This window comes from Cornus florida, unplaced genomic scaffold (assembly GCF_030987335.1).
Source record: "Cornus florida cultivar Cherokee Brave unplaced genomic scaffold, ASM3098733v1 CherokeeBrave_3.0.0_Hap2_Chr09, whole genome shotgun sequence".
NCBI lineage: Eukaryota > Viridiplantae > Streptophyta > Magnoliopsida > Cornales > Cornaceae > Cornus > Cornus florida.
This window is the reverse complement of record NW_026775579.1, coordinates 27,733,273-27,752,453: the sequence shown is the minus strand read 5'-3', so window position 1 is coordinate 27,752,453 and position 19,181 is coordinate 27,733,273. Positions and strand designations below refer to the sequence as shown.

Genomic DNA, 19,181 nt, shown 5'->3' with positions numbered 1-19,181 from the left:
GTTTTTAATGTTAAATAATTTTTGAATATTCAATACCTTGTCTTAGATTTAAATATTCAACAATTATTCTCAACTCATTCTTAACGTACAAGATTGGCGGCTAATAGCTTCTCGGACATAAGAATGTAGATCATGTAATGGTGTTCTAATGTTTTTTTATAAAAGAATATTTTCATAGTCTATGCTTAGGAAAAATATTTAGTTAAAGTAGTTAGAAGTAGATAGGTGGGTAGTTCATGCTGACCGCAAATATGTTATAATTAATTGAAAATTATAAAACATCTTTCTTTAAAATTGAATTAAACGAACGTTATTGAGTTTAATTCATTGAATATATAAATTGTTGAAATCTCAAGGTTGAACAATTGGCCATAGTATAAGGTTCGTGATGAAGTCAAGCCCTAAGACTCTTTCTTTCTCTGATATCTTAATTTGAATTTCAGTTTAATTTTATTTTATATTCGTGACAACAAATCAATCAAATCAAATCAGTTACCTTTAATTAAACTAGAAAAATTGGATTAATTGAAAACAAAACAAAGAACACTCATCTGCATGTGGGATCGACACCCTCTATATAGTTCTATCCTATAAAAATTCGTACTATTGCGAGTGGTATACATTTGACACACATCAATCATTAAAAGATGTATTTTAGGCACCTTCTACTAAGTCGTTGTGCTTACCCCTTATATTCCATTTTCAAGTCACGGAAAAGAAGTGGCGGATGACACTCCCGCACAAGCTTAGTTGGATTGGATGGGATTTTGGTTTCTGTTGTAATTGATGTACATACCTCCATTTTTTTGTAAGTTTGTATTGAATTACCATTTTACCCCTAGTGTGTTATCGAATTCGGGTAAAGATCCGGTTTGCGATTCGGACCCCCGGGTTCGAGTCGTTACATAAAGTATATTCCGTGTAACACTTTTATCCCCTATTTGAAAAAGTGTGTGAAAAATACCCTAATTTTTTCACATTGTGCAAAAATACCCCATTTGTCATAAATTAGTATTGTAATACCCATTTTGCCTTTTTACTCTTCTAAAAATGGTCAAGGGGGTATATATGATACTAATCTCATACTATAAGGATGTTATATGCACATTACCTCATTATTATTTTGAAACTTTTTTCTCCATATATGTCTCTAAATTTTTATTTTTTATTTTTATTATTATTTTTTTTAAACTTTGAGAATTTGTAAAATAAATATTTGATTTTTTTAATATCCAATTTAGTCTTTTCTACTAATTATTTTTTCTTTATTATTATTATTATTATTAGTATTTTTGTACCAACATTGTTAAACCAAAAAAGAAAAAAAAATTCTCAATATCAGTGTGCATTGGTTTTTGGAGTTTGGAAATTTTTGTTTTTTTTAGTTTGCACTTTATTTTTATTTTTTATTTCTATTTTTATCTTTACTTGTCTATTGCCAGCGTCCTCCAATAATGTCATATTCGGTCATTTTATAAAATTATTTATTTTTATATATTTTATAAAATGGTACAAGGCAATTTAGTCAACTTAGGATTTAAATTTGTCAGAGGGACCTATTTGTACCAGATTGAAACTTTAGGGGTATTTTTTGCACTAGAGGGACATCCTCCAATGCTGTCCTTTTCGATTATTTTACAAAATGTTTAATTTTTATATATTTTATAAAATGGCTAAGGGTAATTTAGTCAACTTAGGGTTTAAATTTGTCAAGTAGTCTATTTGTACCAAATTGAAATTTTAAGAGTATTTTTTGCACGTGAAAGATGTGATATACACTGTAAATATATTTAAAAGATGTTTTATGCACTTGACCCCAATTTGAACATATATATCATCAACATTCTTGACTATCCCATATGTATATAGAATCCCAGATATGGTTGATTTGCATGTACACAAGATACAAATTCGGTAGTTAACATTACCAACATGCCCGATTTGTCAAAGTACACAAGATACAAATTGGGTGGTTTAGTAGTTAAAAATTACCATCATGAACCCCAAGTCAAAGACTTGTCATTTGAGCTCGAGACCTAAGATACAATCACGTTTCTTCAAAAGTGCGTCTAACATTGCTGGTAGTGTCTCTAGCATTGCTGGTAGTGTCTCTAACAATGTTTGTATTGTCTCTATATCTTCATCTAGTTCTGCAAGGGTTGAGAATGTACCATGACTCTCCTCATCTTCATCTTCATCCTTTTCGGCACTGTCCACATTGCAGTCTTCTTCTACCTTCTCATCAAACTCGTCAAGAATAGTCACAGATGACTTTGTGCCTAGTGAAGAGATACTTCCTAAGAAACAACAATGGAGTAAATATATAGTTGCACATTACATATATGGCTTTATAAAACAATTAATTCAATACTATAGTACTTTATTGCATATGAACAAATACAGTACCTCTGTCTCGTTATGAGGCTACAGTGACAATTTCTTTTTCTTTTAATTCGGAGACAATTAGATAAATCAATAATCTGTATGAATAATATAGTTCCAAACACAACCCTTGTTAGAAGGCTTAAACAAAAATTGCCAATTATTAGCTAGTATTCCTGAAGATCGACATTGTTTCCCTCTTTTTTAACATTCCGTTCCATTATGTCATCAATAAATCAAGGTGACTACTGGTTTCGTTTCTAAGAATGTTAAGAGGTTACTTATAGATTCACAAAATTCTAATAAAGCTAAACTATCATTATTTACCACCTCCATAAGATAAATTTGTATTCTTTTTCTCAATTTATTTTCTACTTGTTCATTATATATTTTAATTTTTTTAAAATCTTCACTCGTTGTTCATAATAAGTATAATAGGCAAAAACGCATATCTATAGATGTAATAAAAAAAAAAAAATTCGTACTATTTGTTTGTATATTTCTAAGATCACACAAGTCACTATGAATAAATTGCTAGGGTATATTTACCGGGGAAAAAAATTTGCAAGGGTATCTTTCAAAACTTTTAAATGATTTTCTTGAAAAAAAATTATTCCATACACATTTCAAATTCATAATTCTTCTTCATAAAATTTTATAAGTTAGATCTGAATATATTAGGCTTTTGGTTGTTTCAATAACTCTTTGGTCATTGCCATAGCCTGTTGTTTCTTTTCTGTATTTCTATTATCTTCCTCACTCCTAAGCCACCTATTTTCAGCATGGAAACTATCTGAAGTTCTTTTAGTTGACAGTTATCATGTTAAAAATCCAAAAATTGTCCCACTACAAAAAATTTTAGTTCCAGCATCTCAATTCTATATATATTCTAAATTCCCATAATTCTCTTTTGCATTACAATTACTGATGTAATTTTTGAAAATGTCTGATTGGTTTATTACTTTGAAAACAGTTTTCTGCTATTTGGTTCAGTTTTCTGAAAACTGTTTTATAAAAACTCAGTTATAAAAAAGTCTGTTTTCAGATAACTATCTTTTATTGTTATCTGAAAACTGTTTTCTTTTCTTTGAATTCTTGAGAACTGTTTTCTGTTATCTGAATTCTTGAGAACTGTTTTCAAAGTTACAAACCATGCATACCTTTTTTCTGAAAACATAACTAAAGTGTTGTTTCTTTTGAAAACATAACTGATATGCTAATAATGTGTTTAAAAAATCATTACCATATCTGGACAAAAATATCTCTTGGCACCTTACTTTTTCTTGAAAATTTCTGAAGTATGAGAGACGGACACGGGAAGATGGCATGAAAGTTGATTCAGAGAAGTAGTGAGATCTATAAGTTGGGGAGGTCATCATAAGTGAAAATTAAATGCAAAATCAATTATGATTTTCTCGTTACAATTTTTTTCTCTTTTTGAAATTATTTATTAAAGTATATAGTCATAACACATGAAAACACCCACAACATCAATTTCTTCAAAATTACTATGTTAGGTGTTACACTCCACACTCCCAAAAACAAACATTATAACTTTTTCCCATTACAAGTGAGTATAAAACGACTTACCAATTTCGTAGCCACCAGCGTGTTGCGGATATCCCCCTTAAGTTTATGCAACTTTGTCGTTAGTTTCTCTAACTTTTTTGTCAGTGCATCTGCATCTGCTTGAAGAATTACAATCTCTTCATCTAGTTTGGTAATGACAGGATGATCTGAAACAGCACTTGCAAATGTTTTCTGATCTGTTGACGCATTTCCGGTCTCGGCTTCTGTTAGCCCTGCATAATTCTTATCATCAAGTCCACTGACCAAGTACCATCCTCAAATCATCTAGTTACATATTAACCACACTTCACATAACCAACAATAAAAATGTAACTTTGTCCTAATACAACTGAGTACAGAAACAACTTACCAATTTGGTACTCCCTAACATGAAGCTCACGATTCTCCTTAAGTTTATTCAACATTGTTGTTAGTATCTCTATTTTCATGATCAGTGCATATTCCTTCGCTTGAAGCTTTATAATCTCTTCACCACATGTCCTCCAGCCACTCTCTCCCTCTAGTAAAGGAAGAATCTGACACGCAACCAAAAACTCAAAGAGTTAGGCTTTAGTACATTGTTAATGTAACCAAAAAAACAAAATGCAGAAGACACATGAAAATAATCGTTTGCAGCATGAATGTAAATAAATTTATATAATGGGCTACTATTTAATGATTTTCCAATCACAAAAAGCATTTTTGGAATATATAATTAGAATTTTTGTCTAAATTCATGGTCCATCACTTGTTGAGATTTTACTCAACATGGAAAATTTTATTATATCATATCTACATTTTGTTAATACTAAATAGTATATAGGCTGAGTAACTTTTTTAATGCATTTTACATATTTCGGATATTACAGATACTTATGTAAATTTCTTGTTTCAATGCTATCCTAATTAAAAAAAAAAATTAAAAATTGAAAACATATTGGAGATGTGTTGAGCAATTTAATATAACAAATGCAAAAGAATAAAAGTAGAGCCAAATTTCTTAGAATTGGGATTTCGGAAAAGAAAAGAAAATGAAATGAAATCTCATTTATGCATTTGTAATATTTAGGAATTTAGAAGCTAAAGGAGAAGCAGAGTTGGACTTATTGCAAAGTCTACTAGTTATGGTTAATTTTCTAATACCACGAAATCTGATTAATTTTCATGAGATTTTTAAAAATTATTTATTAATTATTAAGATAATCATACCCAATCAAATAGTAAGCAATCTAAGACTAATGTAATAGCTGAAAATTGGGGTATACCTCGTGGAACACGCAACTAGTATGAGCAACATAATGACAGTCCTTACAATAATAAGTTGACTCTCGCAGCTCTCTTAGTTCCTCGCAAACGTCACAGTAATATTCTGAGTCATCGTCATCGTCTGAATTGTCTTTGATGTGAGAATAAGTGAGGATGAGTGAATGTCTGTGATTGCTATGTTTAAAAGTATGTGGTAATATCGAAAGACAGCACAACTTAATACTGAAATCGCATGGCACACATCGAAAGAAAGGGAAACCTGTAAAATTTGTACAAGTGCTGCACGTAACTGAGTTAGCCTTTTCTTTTTTGGTAAATGTAACAAATCTAGAGCTGTTGTCATTGAAGTAAGCAAGAGGGTGCTGGTGGACTTGAAATTTGAGAGGGAAGTTCGTTAGCGAAGCACATGTAACATCCATCTCAAAGTCACAATTGTTACACGAGTACCTGAAGCCCAAAACAGAACATTTACACGCCTGGCATTGGAAATGGCTGCTTGTATCAATCAGCACAAGAGGATGTGGATGAAAGGGGTGATTGATTTTAAGTGGCAATTCAGCGCATGATTTGTGCAGCAAATAATTGCATTGACGGCAAACGTAGACTGGACCGTCTATGGATAGCTAACAGGCGGAACACGAAAAATTAAAAAACCCTTTGCTATCACATGGAATCAAACCATGCGGGTGGGTGAATGAAGCGGGTGCTTGAACAACTACCTCCTCCTGCAGTTGGTTTTTGGGGATTAGAGAAGCGCACCTTACGTCCAGATGAAATTTGAACCGCCCAAAACACTCAGAACAGCCGGAACAGGTGTAGCAGAAGCGATTCTTAGAAACCCCGCAGGCTTTGCAACTTTTAAAATATTTAACACCATAATTTGTAAGTGTGAGAGTACGGCGAGGGTGAATGTGATGTGTTATCTGCTGTGGCAGTTGGCTACATGATTCATCCACGATAGCTCGGCAACTTAAACAAACATAGATGGTGCCGTTGATGGATTGCTTGCTCACACAGCACAAAAATTCAATCTGCTTGTACTTAGTATAACAAGGAATCAAGGCATGAGGGTGAGTTTGTTGCTCACTTGCCTTGTTGTTGTTGGTGGTGGGCATAAGTAGCGTAGCACAATTAACGTCTAGGTCAAATTTACATTCCGAACAATGGAAAATGAACCCTTCACATTTCACCCGGCAGGCGTGGCAGTACGGTGATGCACTTGCTTCTTTATAAGGTGATTCAGCGAGAAGAGTGAGGGGATGTTCCTTGTGAAAGGGGTGTAGCATCTCTGGCGGCAATCCAAAACATGATTTGCAGATGTAATGTTTGCAGTGCGTGCAACCATAGAAATCACTCCAGATTTTGTTTGTGCAACCATAGCAGGTCATTTGATCCCCCTCTTTACGTTCCTTTTGGTCGAGGGTCAAGTAATGCCTGTGGCTGAAATTTTCAAACTTCTCCATCTCTTTTCTTCTGATTCTAAAGGAATTTTGAGTAAATTACTCTGCAGCGGCAATTCAGCTCACATTTTGTGCAGCAAAAACTTGCATTGAAGACAAACGTCGTAGACTGTACCCTCTGTGGAGAGCCGACAGGCAGAACAGGAATCCAATAATTGATATCACATGGAATCCAATAATGCAATAATTATTACATCAAGGACCACCACGCAAGGAACATGGAATCAAATAATGCAATAATTGATATCACATATAACCTTTTGGATACGGGTTTCAAAGGGTTCCCTTATACTTGGTGTAATCAAAGGGAGCATCCTCACACGATATGGACCCGGATTGATAGAGGCCTTTGCTCTCAAGAATGGTTGAGCGCTTTTCCTTATTACTCTCTCCTTCACCTCCCAGTCTCTGGCTCTGATCATGTAGCTCTTTTGCTGGATCTAAATGTTCAAGTTCCTCATGGCTCGAGACAATTCCACTTTGACGCTCGCTGGCTGAAATTCCCCGACTGTTCCAACATTGTCAAAGATTCTTGTGATTCACCTTTCCAGGGCTCCATCCTTTTTAGAATCAAAGAGAAACTTAATGCCTAAAAAGCTAATCTCAAGAGCTGGAACAGGGGTCGTTCTAATAATTCTTATACTCGCATTCAGCAAATCCAAGGCCAGCTTGATACTTCGAAATCCAATTGCCACCTTTTTGATCGCTCAGAGATCTTTCAGCTTGAAAAGGAGTTGGCAGAGGAGTGGCGTAATGAGGAAATTTTTTGGAAGCAAAAGTCTCGCTTGGCTTGGTTAAATCTTGGGGATAAGAACACGGCTTTCTTTCACCGCAAAACTGTTATTCGCCGTCGCAAAAATGAGATTTCGGGCATTGAAGATGAGCAGGGCCTCTGGCATGACTCTAAAGAAGTGGTGCGCGGCATTGCGGAGCAGTACTTTCAGAGTCTCTTTTAGTCCACCTCTTCTAATCCAGGTGCTGATTTCTGGAACCTTGTTCCCTCTATTATTTCAAAAGAGGTACAAAGGAAGAGTTGAAGCTTGCTTTATCTTCCATGGGCCCTTTTAAGGCCCCAGGCTCTGACGGTTTCACCCCCCTCTTCTTTCAACAAAACTGGGATGTCGTTAAAGTTGATTTGCTTAATGGTTTCAATGCTTTCTTTGAATCCGGTCACATGCTCCGCAGTATTAATCATACAAACCTTGTGCTTATCCCTAAAGTCAGCATCCTACTAAAATGTCTCACTTTCGGCCAATTAGCCTATGCAATGTCATTTACAAAATTTTCTCAAAGGCTCTAGCTAACCGCCTTCGCCCTCTCATGAAGTACCTCATTTCTGATCATCAATCAGCTTTCGTGCGCAACAGAATTATTCATGAAAATATTCTTCTGGTACATGAATTTTTGTACTATCTCAAGTCCAAGTTGAGTGGCAAGCAGGGTTTCCTCGCTTTCAAACTGGACATGGAAAAAGCCTATGATCGTCTTGAATGGAGTTTCCTTGAGGGTATGCTTCAGGGTTTTGGTTTCCACCCTAAATGGTGCTCTATTATTATGTCTTGTGTTTCATCAGTTTCATTTTATGTGGTTATCAATGGCGAAGCGGGAAGATGTTTTCAACCCTCACGGGGTCTGCACCAAGGGGATCCCTTATCTCCTTTCCTCTTTCTCCTGTGTGCTGAGGGCCTAAGCTTATTGTTGAAGCATGCTGAAAGTGTTCAATCCAATGGACTTGCCTGAAATCTTTCGGCAGCCTGAGGGTCATTCGGATTTTTATCAGGATGAACTTGTCTTGCCTGTACAAATAATTATAAAAGGACTGAAATCCAACTTAAATCATGTTTTACATTAAATTTATTGGTCTTTCATATAACAATTAGAACAATACTTGCCTCCAAATATGTAAGGAGACACCCTCTTCTCACGGTTGATATATCATAATATTATAACTTGTCCTTTATAATTTAAGATGAAAGAAAAGAAAAAGAAAGAAAGAAAGGAAAACAACAATCAATTAACTCTGTTTCTACTTGGTATATTGTTGGCACAGCAGCTGTCTTACAGGGTTTGGGGGAAATTACTTCCCTAAAAATTTGCGCGTGAGGGTAAGAGAGAATTATATATTCAGATCCAACAAGTGAAAGAGGAAGTGTAAAGGAGAGACAAGAAAACCAGAGAGGGTTAAGCTTAATGTATGACAGGCGAGGCTCCGAATGTTTAGCCGGAAGGAAGAATGCAAACACAACTATATATATGAAAGGCGCTAAGTATAACAGAAAATGGATCAGCTCTTCTACAATTACCATAAGAATACCAAAAATATAACATAAAGGTTTACAATTATCTATTTAGAAAATATGGTGTAAAAATTGCATAAGCAATAGAAAAACATAAAAAGGAAAAAAAAAAAAAAAAATTAAATCCACAAGAATCCACTCAAGATCAATAAAACAACCTTAAAGAACTATGATTGCTTGTATATCATTATGACCTAGCTCAAATATAGGAAAAATCCGTTATTGGGAATTTAAACAAACACAATGTGTGTGTTGGTGGCATGGTAACTAAAAAAAACCCATATCCTACTTTAACCAAACAAAACTTCATACCTAACTCTGATTCAAGATTGGGCAAACATTCTGCATTGAAATTTAAATAGAAATACTATTTCTAAACTATCTAGAATAAAATAAATGATTGAAATTTTTTGTAAGCTCTATTCAATTATGCTATAGATTCTTAAATAATATATTTAATCCATCAAATTCTCCACCCCTACAGGCACAAACATATAATCATTACACTGCAAGCATCAATATAAGATTTCTAAAGAAAGTAAATGTATAAGCTGATCATAATATATATATATATATATATATAACCATTAAATTACAAATACCGAAGACTTGAGATAAAATTGGGGTTTTTAAGATTAAATTTGGAACCTTGAGATAGTATGCCTTGCGAATCTCCACCTCGGTAGCGGAAGGACTAACGCCAAGAGCATCATAGTACTCTGTTTCTTTCACCATATTTTTTCTGACTAATCCTTTTCCTGACCAGAAACAAAGCAAAAAGACAATCTAGAGAGAGAGAAAGAGATGGAGAACTGAAAAGGGTGAGGTCTGAAAAAGATGGTGGGGATGTTAAGTAAGAGAAGGAGCCCTCCACGAGACTCACTTGCCTTTCCAGTTCTCTAACAGCTAATAAACAAATTGTTTGTGAAAGCTTTTTCGCGGGAGAGAGAACAGTATTTTAACTGTCACTTTGTGGCGTTGATGATATGATATGACACTGTTTTGTTTGATCACTTGCCTTTTTTGTAGCTGTGGCCTTGTAGATGGGCTGGGCTTTGAGACGGGTAGGGGTTTTTCTGTGGAGTGGATTGATATATGGATTTGATTAAAAGTCGGGCTTGGTAGTGGGCTTATTCTAGCCCACTTGAATCAAAGTGTGAGAGTGGAAAATGAACCCTTCACATTTCACCCGGCAGGCGTGGCAGTACGGTGATGCACTTGCTTCTTTATAAGGTGATTCAGCGAGAAGAGTGAGGGGATGTTCCTTGTGAAAGGGGTGTAGCATCTCTGGCGGCAATCCAAAACATGATTTGCAGATGTAATGTTTGCAGTGCGTGCAACCATAGAAATCACTCCAGATTTTGTTTGTGCAACCATAGCAGGTCATTTGATCCCCCTCTTTACGTTCCTTTTGGTCGAGGGTCAAGTAATGCCTGTGGCTGAAATTTTCAAACTTCTCCATCTCTTTTCTTCTGATTCTAAAGGAATTTTGAGTAAATTACTCTGCAGCGGCAATTCAGCTCACAATTTGTGCAGCAAAAACTTGCATTGAAGACAAACGTCGTAGACTGTACCCTCTGTGGAGAGCCGACAGGCAGAACAGGAAAAACTAAAGATTCAAATAATTGATATCACATGGAATCCAATAATGCAATAATTATTGCATCAAGGACCACCACCCAAGGAACATGGAATCAAATAATGCAATAATTGATATCACATGGAATAAAATAATGCAATAATTATTACATCAAGAACCACCACGCAGGGAACATGGAGTCAAATAATGCAATAATTAATATCACACGGAATCAAATAATGCAATAATTATTACATCAAGGACCACCACGCAGGGAACATGGAACCAAAGTTAGAACAAATCAAATGATGAGATTAACGAAAGAAAGAAACATATATAAAAGATCGATTGATGCAAAAGAAGAGATAAGATAGAGAGAGAGAGAGATTTATAGTTATTAGTTATTTATGAATTAATTATTAGTTAATTGTTTTAAGCACACTATACAGGCGCACAATTATTTATTGGTGGTGATAGATTTATAGTTATTAGTTAGTTGTCTTATGCACACCGTACACGTGCACAATTACTTGTTGGTGGTGATAAATTTATAGTTATTAGTTAATTGTCTTATGCATAATGCACAGGCGCACAATTATATTAGCTACATAATTTGAAAACATGGTGTGAAAATTTTGCACTCTTATCTTGCGCGTATGAAACTTAAGGGCCTTACATTTGAAAGTTCGTTTAGGGTCTCTCCAAATATTTGGAATCTCAAGACCAGCCCGGTCTTCTATGTACATACATTATTGATTTATCTGCAAAATTCTGTCTCCAAGCTCAATATTTTCATACTTAGAGATGTCTACCTTCAAATTAATTTCTTAAGTAATCCACAAAGGGACTTGAGAAAATAAACTCTCTTCTATGTACATGCATTATTGATTTATCTGTAGAAACTCTTCCAATAAGACTTTGGCAACACAATAGGAATGCTTTGTTTCAGTTCTAAAAAATTTGATATTTCAAAGCATGGCTCAGCATGAATTGCTTATTTTCGTTTTCTTTCATAAAAGGCACCAAGAAATATTAGTGCGTAACAAACATGTACAAAGACAATTATATCCCCACCCAATCACGAAATGTCATTTGAAGAATTAGTCAAATACTTTTCAAGTTATAAAAAAAAAAAATTACAAAGCTACATCTTAAAAGCTTGTCCAGTTGCCACACTCCAATTGAATGGGGGCATGATGAAGCATATCCGAACTATCTATCTAATAAATCTTTGCTTAGATACTACTATAAATAGGTCAAACATATCCTGTATTTGCAGACCAAATATTTGCTTCATTGAATTGATTTCTAAGAGTAGCAGGTTGATTGTTCCTGCAAGAACTAGTAGAATTGCACTTTAATTTACACCTCTAATAAATAAAAAAATTTGATTCGTATTAAGTTACACTGCATCTAGCCACAAAAAGAAAATAAAAATAACCATAGAATGTTACAATTGATCAATTAAATCTAACCATTAAAATCAAAATATTTAAAATAACAATAATTTATAAAGCATAAAAAACACTCATATAATATACTTACGGTGCTTATCACAACCCACATGTACTAAATGACTATTTTGGATATTTAATAAAATAATGCATTTTTAAATAAAGGTAAAATGGGTATATAAGTGGAATTTAGTCAAACTATAACTTAAATATGTCAAAGACTTATTTGCATCAAATTGAACCAAATTGAAACGGTGTTTGATGGGGAACTATTTTTTGTACATATGCATATATTATCTTCCCTACCTTCTGCTCAACGAAATTCATTGAATACAATCAACTTCATCGTAATTAACAAGCATGTGCATAGAAAGTGAAAACAGATGATCAGAACCAAGCAAAGTCAGGCCCTAAAATAAAATCCTACTCCTTGTTGGACAAGAATGCAACACGACACAGATAGAAAGTGAAAAAACTTGTATAGCAAGGAGTCGGTAAATGGTTTGTGAAAGCTTTTTGTAGTTGTAGCATCATTGTAGATGAGATGGGCTTTGAAATGGGTGTGGGCGTTTTTTGGAGACTCGATTGTAATATGGACTTAATTTCGAGTCGGGCTTGGTATTGGGCTTCTTTCTAGCCCACTTGAACTGGTCTTTACTTGGACCTTAATCAGTTGCTTCTTCATTTTTTTTTTCCCATATTACTCGGTTACTATGAATACATAATAATAGTACTGAAGTGACAAGGTGAGTGGCGACCATTTGATTCGTCGTTGTTTTTTTTTTTTTTTTTATTTTTTTTTTTTAATAAATGGTAAAGTGCACAAAAAAATAAAATAAAATAAAATTCTTGCTATATAAACAATGTACAAGAAATACCCCAGCAATTTAGTATGTACATATTGTGGGTGGGATTGTGATAGGTTTTCTTTCAAAAGGGCTTGGAATTGTTGTAGAACTGCTTCTGAGGAGGTGGAATGGTGTAACATGTGTTGGGGTAAAGCGCTAGTTTTGTGATTCTGGGCAGAATTCCCTCCATGGTTAACCTAGTAAAGTTGGCTGCTAGATGCTCTCTTTTCATACTGAAGTTGATTCCAGAGACCCCTTATTAATTTGTGACTTGTCAATTTTGTTAGGCTCTGTGGACAGTGGCTAGACAATTGATTCTGAAAGTGTTAGACGTCCAGAATGTTTCTATTCACGACCTTCTCATTTTGCACATTTTCTTTATCTATTGTTTTGTACTAGAAATGGGCATTCTCTAATGCTTGATTGCTCTTTCCTTTTTCCTATTCCTATTTTTATTCATATAATGAGGGTATTCCTCTGCGCACATATACTTTAATTCTTCCTTCTTTAATACAATTCCACTACTGAAAAAAATTAATAATAATAATAAAAAAAAAAAAAAAATCAAATTGCTGTGATTGTCAATTTTAACCAAATTTTTAATATTTTTTTATTTTTGTAAAACTCCAAAGTACCTTTAATAAGATTTGTGCATATAAGTGTTTTTTATTTTGCATTTAAGGGAATTTTATGCATTTCTATGTATATAATAGAACATCAACTCAATTTTGGTGGTATGATTTCCATTAACGTACTCGATCAATGTAATGGAACCGACGATGAGGAGAGAACAATCGGACGAATGAAATCACTACTTTAATCATTTCAAAATATTCTGTAACCAGATTCACATTACAACACATTTAGATTTTGAACGTATATGATTCAAATTTCATTTCTCTTAAAAAAAATTAGTAAAATAGAGAACCATCATTTATACTGAAAAAGATTTTTAGAATTAGCTCTGAGTGCATTTTTGACCAATTTAAACTAACTACAAAATCATGTAGAAACCCTATAATGTTTTTGTCCAATTGAAATATTTTATGCAACTATATCATATAAAGAGTCTAGGAAGAGGTGGATATGCATTTGAATTGAATACATCCGCCCTCATTTTGATTAACCCTTTTTCTCCTTTTAGAATATTATTTGAATGAGTTGTAAATCCATAGCTTTCCCTTTCTTGGTTTTCTTAGACTTCTTTGAAGGAGTTCATGTTTAATTATTAGTTTCCTCCGATATTTCAACAATATAGAATGCTTAACTAAATTCATTAAAAAAAAAACATTATGTACCATTCAAAATGCTATTACAAATAATATTTTTGGTCACCCTCGTTTGAAAGTAAGTCATTACAAAGAAACAAGTGGATTCTTCTAATTCATCTTTAGAAAAACGAGTTAATTCCTCTAATTTGTAGTCAACATTCATTTTATTAATATGATTCTTCTTGCACATGAATCAAGTATGAATCTCACTATCATGCCTCCTTGCTTATTGACACTCATAATTTTTACATTTTGACAAATATGCTTGTCTAATTTAAAATTTTCATAAGAATTATGAATGAAGCAAATATGCTAAATGGCACCTGAGGTCACAGTGTTGTTTAATAAAAAAATTAATTTAATATGGTCAAACAAAATAAAAAAAGAAAGACCAGTACTTTACTTCAAATTTTAACATGCAAAGACAAAATATAAAATCATCTAATATTCGTCTTTTTAAACTCTATTACAAAAATCCTATTAAATGGTCTTTCTTCCATTTTTTTTCTTCCTTATCCCTTGTGCGCTTTCGGAATACTCCTTAACAACTTCGTTGACATATTTAGAGATGTCATGGAGAGTTTTGAACTTTGATCTTAAATGCTGCCACCTTCATTATCACACTAGAGAAATTTCTATATGGTTTGATCAAGACTATGTAATCCTGATTAATTACAACTCGACATACAAGTAAATATGTCAACTTTATTTAGAAATTTTTTTATATATCATATTGTGATTGCTTGACACCATGTAATTCAAGATCATGTAATAATAATTTTTCATCTAACCAGTTATCGAAAGAATGACAACTATTCATACTGAAAAATATACATTGATTTCTTCCATTCTACTTCAACCTACCATGCCCCTTCACACTGGTTTCTAGAAAACTACATTGGTATGCTCACTATCTTCCTTCATCCAGTCATTCGTCTCCAAACTCTATTTTCAGACTCAGATATCTATGGGCTACCACCAAACCAATTTTTTGAGTAATACACTCTCATGGAACACTATCTATCTGTATCCAGAAAGTGACTTGAGAAAATAAACTCTCTTCCATTCACATACCTTACTGATTTATCTGTAGAAACTCTTCCAAGAAAGACTTTGGCAACACAAGAGAATGCTTTATTTCAATTACTCCTACCTGTCTAAGAGAAATATTGCTATTTTCTGCAATATATTTTCATTTATAATGCTACTATCAAAGCCCTGTTAAGCATGAATTGCTTCTTTTCCTTTTCCTTCACTAAATTTATAAACCATAAGTTGATCATAACATGTTTATATTGTGAAAATAGAGTTACACGGGGTGTGAAAACAGTTAGTTGATTTTAATTGTAATTAACTCCTTTTAATAACCTAGATCTGATTATTAGGTCAACTTGCTCAATTTATGATTGATTAAATTATATGATCAATTTAAACATTCACAATCAAAATTATAAATACTGTAAAGTAAAGCAGGTAAAAGTTTAGAGTGATTACATCAGGATTTTTAGCGAGGAAACCCCAGTTGAGAAAATACGTCAACTATTTGCATGGGAAAAACCTTGTGGACTATTCAGTATAAAGTAAACCGATCCACTATGTTTGAAATAAAGTATACTGAACTTTGACTCTGGCTCGCACCCTATCATTCTACCAAACACTAATTGCTGACAATCCTCTGGCTTTGCGACTCCCCGTTCAACAGCAACTTGACCTCAGACTTATGCTTAATATTTGTGTGAGATATATTTTGTAATTGACATATTTCGGTAACAAAACAAGTCCTAGTTGAGTTGTAATTTCAGTTACCATATCAGACTCGACATCGACTGTTCAGAAGAGGAAATAACTATTGATCATAGAAAAGAAAACAACAACATATTAGGACATCGTTTCCTATTTAAGACGCAAATACCTATATGGTATATTTTTCAAAAGTTCCAAAAACAGAAAATCTAAGTTCTAATTGGATTCTGTTAAGTGGGAACCGGTACCTGAATTTGGGAACCGGTTTCAGAAGCTAAGATTCGAAGAACTCCATTCTATCATTTGGGAACCGGTACCAAGATTGGGAACCGGTTACAGGAGTCCTGATTGTAAAAGGTTTTCAGTTTTTTGTTCTGTTTGATTCCTTTTTTATCCAACTTTCCTTTCAAGTCCTATGCATGAAATTTCCTTTATTTTTAGAAGGAATAGGACTTTACAAACCTCTATATAAACCATACCATACACATATGTTTAATTACGGTTATTGATCTACAAATTCATTATTTTTAAAAGCCTTCGGAAGATTATTTTTGCAGAAAATCAAAGTTAATTTTTCTAACATCTTTCTAGAACACACACACATAAACACATAGAGACTTTAGAGTTGTGGTGTTCAAATCCTGATCGTGATTATACAGTTGCATCTACATCGATCAGACGAAAGCAGATCTTCTTCTATATCGAATTCAGACGATTGAAAAATAGAAGTAAAAGCGATCACACTTTGAAAGGGTTGGAGCATTCAAGGAGTGTTGTCTAATCTACCTACTACTCTTCTACAAATATCAAGTATAAGCCTGAGGTCAAGTTGCTGTTGGACAGGGAGTCGCAAAGTTAGAGGATTGTCAACAGTTGGTGTTTGGTAAAACGATAGGATGTGAGTCAGAGTCAAAGTTCAGTGTACTTTGTTTCAAGTATAGTGGATCAGTTTACTTTAGACTGAACAGTCCACGAAGTTTTTTCCCATACAAACAATTGACAAATTTTATCAATTGGGGTTTCCTCGCTAAAATCCTGGTATTATCTCTAACTTTACTTTGCTTTATTTTATGTTGCATGATATTAATTTATTAATTACTAAAATAAGTAAAGTTGGAAAAGACACAGATCTGTTTTAAAATTATCAAAACTTTCTAACTATTTTCCGCTACGTATGACTTACAATTTGTAGAAGAGTAGCAGGTGGATCAAACAACACACCTCGAATGGTCCAACCCTTTCAAAGTGTGATCGCTTTTACTTATATTCTTCAAGATCTGAACTCGATGTAGAAGAATTAAATCATGTTCTTCATACGGAATTTCTGAATCTTCAATATAACTCCAATTCCGATGAGATAGAGAACAACACCACTATATCACTCATGAATATATGTGTATGCTCTCATAGATAAATTCATAATAATCAAATTTGATTTTCTAAATTTCTCTCTTTAAAAGGCTTTCTCAAAATATAAAATTGATTTTCCCTAAAGCCATAAATAAACCTAGAAGACTAACAAGGTTTATATAGAGTTTATAAAGTCCTAATCTCTCTGAAAATATGAAACATTTCGTGCATAGAACTTGGAAAGAAGTTGGGAACAAAAAGGAAACATTTAGGAAGAAGGAAACTGAAGTTAGAATGCTACCAGGAGACCTTGAACTAGTTCAGAGGGGCTGAACCGGTTCAAGAAGGCCAGAAAGTTTTCGACCATGCCAACTTTGGTTCTTAAACCGGTTCAACCCCTTGAACCGGTTCAAGATGGACAGTTTTGAAATTCAGTAGAAGTTGAACCAGTTCAGCCCTGTTGAACCAGTTTAAAAATGGCCAGAATGTATAATCTCTTTCTAAACCTTCCAAAACCCTTCCTAAATGTTCTCACTACCTCTCAAAACTTCTTAGAGCATTGTTCTCATCATCTTGGAGTGTAGTATATCATGAACACTTGAACTTCTTCAAATCCGCATCCGATCTTCAATCTTCGAAATTTTGAACCAAAAAATTACAACTCGGTTGGACTTGTTTTGACAACGAAATTAGCCAAATATAAAAATATATTTCACAATCTCCCCCTTTGGCAATTTCATGACAAAACTCTAAAAACAATTCAGCAATCTACCCAAGTAGGAAAGTAAATTGGAATGATTGTTAAAGGAAATAAACCGCGGAATTTTTTCTTGAACTTCATGAAGTTTCAACACATATATCAACCTGTAATCTGCACATTAGCTCAAAAGCATAAAATAAACAAAATTTAATGCCTGAATATCAACGTGCATTGTATTGTATTTTCATTGCGTTGATTAAATTTTCTCCCCCCTTAATGCAAAAGTTTCTCCCCCTTAATGCAAAGTATTTCTCCACTGAATGATAAGACTAACAACTCTCTCCCTCTTTTTGTCACAAATTAACAAGGGTCTCAAGGAAGAAAAATATCCTAAAAGTAGGAAGCAACCAACCATATAAATCTTGTAAATTGAAACCAATGAGAATATAAACTCCACAAGACTATATGTTTCATCACAAATAACCAATATCAATTCAATGAAGTTCTATAAACTTAGTAAGTGTAGTAAAACCACCACCAAGTCCCAAAAACATATAATCTATCAATTGTTCAGATTTCAGATAATAAATCAATGATATCACATATCAACATGTGCAAAAGACATTTTTTTTTTTATTATTTCTCTCTTTGTGCTCCATTTTTCTTTTTGCAAATTGGTGACTTTCACGCTTATGGGCAGCCAGCTCTTTTCCTTATTCTCATTTGTTTCGAGTCAAGATAGCTTTCGAAAATTTTTCAAAGGTAGCCTTTTCAATCTCACCTTTTTCAAAACAACAAATATGTAATGGCCCAAGTTTTCCAACCCGGTGCATCAGTGATGAACCGAAAGTTGACTCGATAACGGATCCAAAATGGGGAAGCAAAATAAGTAAAATGGCCTCTAGAGATGTACATTGTCGACACCAAAAATGACTCCTCATGAAGCCACGGAACTCAAATGAGTCAAGTGCTGAAGCAGGGAATTCAAACGCGAAAGAAATGAACCAAGGGGCAAAATGGTTATTTTCAAAATGAAAGTGGGCACTATTGAGCACACCATTGGAAAGACAACAAAAAATTAATAAACTTATACTCAAGAATCACTTGATTCGGAGTCCGGACGAAGAAGATATGGCTAACGGAAGAAAAAATGCAAAAAGGTCAAAAGGAGTCAACCCAAGACCATCTAACCAATTAGGAGACCTTTCTAACCAGTTAGGAGGCAAAAACAGAGGTGACCATATTCTTCCCAAGTACATGTA

The 19,181-nt window shown here is 33.8% G+C and overlaps 2 protein-coding genes across 2 annotated transcripts; both read right to left on the bottom strand.

Moving 5' to 3' along the window:
• Window positions 1-1,895: 1,895 nt before the first annotated feature.
• Window positions 1,896-5,840, bottom strand: LOC132272440 (uncharacterized; the record flags this gene model as incomplete). Its single annotated transcript, XM_059773591.1, has 4 exons — window positions 1,896-2,297; window positions 3,973-4,184; window positions 4,322-4,487; window positions 5,217-5,840. Coding segments are annotated over 4 exons (1,020 nt in total), but the record flags the coding sequence as incomplete, so codon positions are not given.
• LOC132273622 (protein VACUOLELESS GAMETOPHYTES-like) lies at window positions 5,836-7,692 on the bottom strand. Its single transcript, XM_059774604.1, has one exon. The coding sequence runs from the start codon at window positions 6,678-6,680 to the stop codon at window positions 5,841-5,843; it is 840 nt and encodes a 279-aa protein (XP_059630587.1). The 5' UTR covers window positions 6,681-7,692; the 3' UTR covers window positions 5,836-5,840.
• Window positions 7,693-19,181: the final 11,489 nt, after the last annotated feature.

Excerpts from the sequence above, each read along its gene's own strand:
- LOC132273622 (XM_059774604.1), bottom strand. The coding sequence starts at position 6,680 with ATGGAGAAGTTTGAAAATTTCAGCCACAGGCATTACTTGACCCTCGAC.